The sequence below is a fragment of the Chondrus crispus genome, genomic scaffold (genome assembly GCF_000350225.1).
Source record: "Chondrus crispus Stackhouse genomic scaffold, scaffold_274, whole genome shotgun sequence".
Lineage (NCBI taxonomy): Eukaryota > Rhodophyta > Florideophyceae > Gigartinales > Gigartinaceae > Chondrus > Chondrus crispus.
The window spans coordinates 63,127-66,616 of record NW_005179155.1 but is presented as its reverse complement, the minus strand read 5'-3'; the positions used below and the strand labels follow the sequence as shown (position 1 = coordinate 66,616).

Sequence of the window (3,490 nt, the reverse complement as noted above, 5' to 3'; positions counted from 1 at the left end):
ATTGTTGCAAGGCGTGGGAATGCGGCAGGGCTCCCTTCCTGCATTGGCATTGTTGCCGTGTTCTTTCTACTTCGAACTCGAGCTGGCCCTTGTAAGCTGGTGTTCTTGGCGGAAAGCGCATATTCTATGGTCATTCCCCACCCCTTGATAGGCGAGTGGATAAATTGGTTTGCGTATGATATGCGCTTTCCGAGGAGGTGACCATGACGGCGTCGCAGGGAGCTATACTACAACGTCCGCGTGCAAACCTTAAAGGAGGTACAGTAGCTCTGTCATAATATCTTCAATCCCGCGACGACAGTTGGTAGACGTGGGTGACAAAGCATCGTCGTGGGTCAGGACAGAACGAACTATCGGTTGATACGAACACTGACCAGAGTCATGCCATAGTGCATGAAATATTGATACCGAGGGACTCAGCAGCCAATGACGGGCTTCGTGGTGTTGTGGCAACAATCCTTTTTCGCTATTCTAGGACTTGGTTTGGTCCCTCTGCTGACGTTGCCCATCGTGGATGCAGCGACAATTGTGCTTCACTACTGTACTGTTTTCCTGGCAGTTTGATGCAGCCCACATGATTCATTTTTCTTGGCATTGCCCTCCACACGATACTCTTCTGATGTTTGTAATGCTCTATGGAGCAATTGCGTTACATTCATCCGCTGCTGAAGTATCTTCCAAAAGCACTTTTGTGATGGCTCATTCACCCCGTCTATTCCACTTCTCATATCATTTTCTTCTCGCTGCCCTGTGGCAATCGAAGTCATGTGCCTGTCATGTGTAACTTAACGAGTTGCATCGATTCGCCGTCTTTGTTTATTCTAAAAAGGTGCCGGTGAACGGTAGATCCCATATTATTCTTGGGAAATAACATCCCCAACCAACAAGTATGCGTTGTCACACGGGGCAAGAGGATCGATATCAGCTCGAGGGCTGGACATGCGCCTCGAGCTGATATCGGCCCGAGTGTGCCTCGTGTGACAACACACTTGTCTCTCGGCAGACCCCCGTGGATGCCTCCGTCGAGATCGCCTCCGCACACCCCCTCGTATCAAGCCTGTTTCGTTTTATCCGTTCCCCAATATTGCGAAAAACTAGTGTTATCGCAGGTGCCCTAGGGCAACCTTCGATATCAGCGGTGTTATCGAAGGTTGCCGTAGGGCACCGTCCATAGCAGTAGTTTTTCAGAAGATTGCGACAACTGGGCATGATCCTCAATATCACTACAACATCACCACAATATCACCACAATATCACCACAATATCACCACAATATCACCACACATGCAGGAGCTTGTGCGTTGCGTTTGGTGACAATTTTGTATATTATGATAGAGGCGACACCAGCCGTACTCTCAATAGCTCATTCAATGGCACCCATATTTCAAAATCTCATTTTAAACGCGATATTTCTCTTATGCCTCGATTCACTTCTTTTTATTGTTGACATCCATAATGTTTTATCCTTGTTTGAGCTTGTTCGTTTCCCTGGGACCCAAATAAAGTACACGAATATGTCTTTGCTATCGAATCGTGGACATTCTCGTTGAGAGGGGAGCTTCCAATATTGGACAACCGTAGAAACGATTTCAATCCCAGAGTGCGAGCTTTTATGAACGCATGTACTTCTAAGTGAAAAGAGTGACAAGTAAGGGGAGATAACGAGAAGGTTCAGCTGTACCGGCAAATTGTAATAGTGAAATATACAGTGAAGCATGTAGAAATGGCATGCATCCTTCTATCATGTGCGCGACAAATCTTGTGCGCGACAAATCTTGTGCGCGACAAATCTTCTGCGAGATCTTACATCACGGAGAGTCCATTTTGTCTCTTACGTTCAGACAAGTTGTCTCGAACACAATTCATTTCTCTACCAATCATGAAAAGATTTCGCAAGGAGGCACCCCTAATTTAATTGCAATCTTGAGTTCACCACTGTCAAGAAGCAAACGTTGAAGCGGTCTTGTGCATGGTAATATTTTGCTTTCGTAGGATGCAAAGCTAACATTTGAAGCAGTTTTGCTTTGCTGCTCCTTGATCAAACTCGTGACTGCTACTCGAAACTGTTGAACACTCTGCATGATTCTGGCGATTTACAATGCTATAAAAGTAGCAGTTCCAGTCCTCACCAAACTCAGTCGCCCCATCTCATCAGCTTTCTCTCCAACTGAAGCAAGAACCAAAGAGACTTTCAGCAAGCTCATACCTCACATTTTGCCCTTGCTGCCATGATTCGTATCGGAACGTTTTTCCTCTTGGCCCTTCTGGCTCTGTGCGCAGTCGCTTCCGTCGTGGACGAGATTCCCATGGAAGGCGATCTCATCGAGCACAATGACATTGCAGAAGACATGGATGTGGCGGGACGTTCGTATTCTTCGTATTACCCGTATTACCCGCCCAAGCGCCACCATGGACACCGGGGCAGGCACCGGGGCAGGCGCCACCATGGATACCCGAAAAAGTACTACTATCACAAGAAGCACTACAGCTCTTACTAAATAGTTTCTTTTCTGGCTGTGAACTTCTACTTATGCTATCTGTCCGTCGTCAGCAGTGGTTGAAGCTAAGTTGAGAAGTGTCCCATTGGAAGTGAGAATCCCCCCTTTCTGAAGCTCGGACGCTTGGAGAATAGCTATGAAGAGTGTCTTCGCTTCTGGTGACTTTGATCCTTGAGAACTAGTCGCTGCTGTCCGCAATAAACAAAAAGTTGCTAAAATCTCTGATAGCCTGCCGCTTATCATCTGTGTGTTCATTTATTTTCGGGCTGACAAACGTTAGATATAATTTTATGTACATCGTGAAAGGAGGTGTCTTGAGGGACAGAGCAATTGCGAGATGACAGTATGATGAGTTATATAGTCCCCATTGTACGAGGACACCGTAAAGAGAGAACAAGGCTCCATGTCATGGGGGCCTCTTGCCGTGCACTACCCGGCAGCATTGGCAGTTCGGCGCTACGGCCTAATGACCTATCCGATGAGTATACTGTACGATGGTACAGAGGTAATATGCACGGTCACAGTCGTTCCTGAGAAACGAAACGCAAAGCGTAACTACGATTGCAGGACACTGTGTGAACTGGAAACCGATGACTCGTCGTATACTCGTCGTCGCTCGTTAAGTATGTACTCTGAGGAACAGACTGTCCTGTGCGGTCTGACAGACACCTTGGCATATTTCACGGATAGACAACCGTGTACATTTTCAAGAGGTTCGACCTTTACATTTCATGTTAAAAGCAGTCGCACAGCTATGGGCGAGTAGCACACACCAGGCTGGTTTTGGTGCTCGCAACAGAAGCTTTCCCGACAAGAAAGATACATCAATTGCACGACAGGGGCGGTCACAGTCCTGGACGTCTGTGAAGCAGGATTCTCAAGAACCAGTACCGCAGACAGTTGCATAAAGGGGGTGCTGGAGTTGTCGGACAATGACAAAAAAATCGGACATGCAAAATAGTTCGAAAAAACATCTCTGAAACGGGCCAAGG

The 3,490-nt window shown here is 47.0% G+C and overlaps 1 protein-coding gene; it reads right to left on the bottom strand.

Annotated features, from left to right (window-relative positions):
• Positions 1-1,877: 1,877 nt before the first annotated feature.
• CHC_T00005211001 (hypothetical protein) lies at positions 1,878-2,693 on the bottom strand. XM_005716579.1 is given in 2 exon segments: positions 1,878-2,081; positions 2,082-2,693. The coding sequence occupies 1 exon segment, from the start codon at positions 2,079-2,081 to the stop codon at positions 1,878-1,880; it is 204 nt and encodes a 67-aa protein (XP_005716636.1). The 5' UTR covers positions 2,082-2,693.
• Positions 2,694-3,490: the final 797 nt, after the last annotated feature.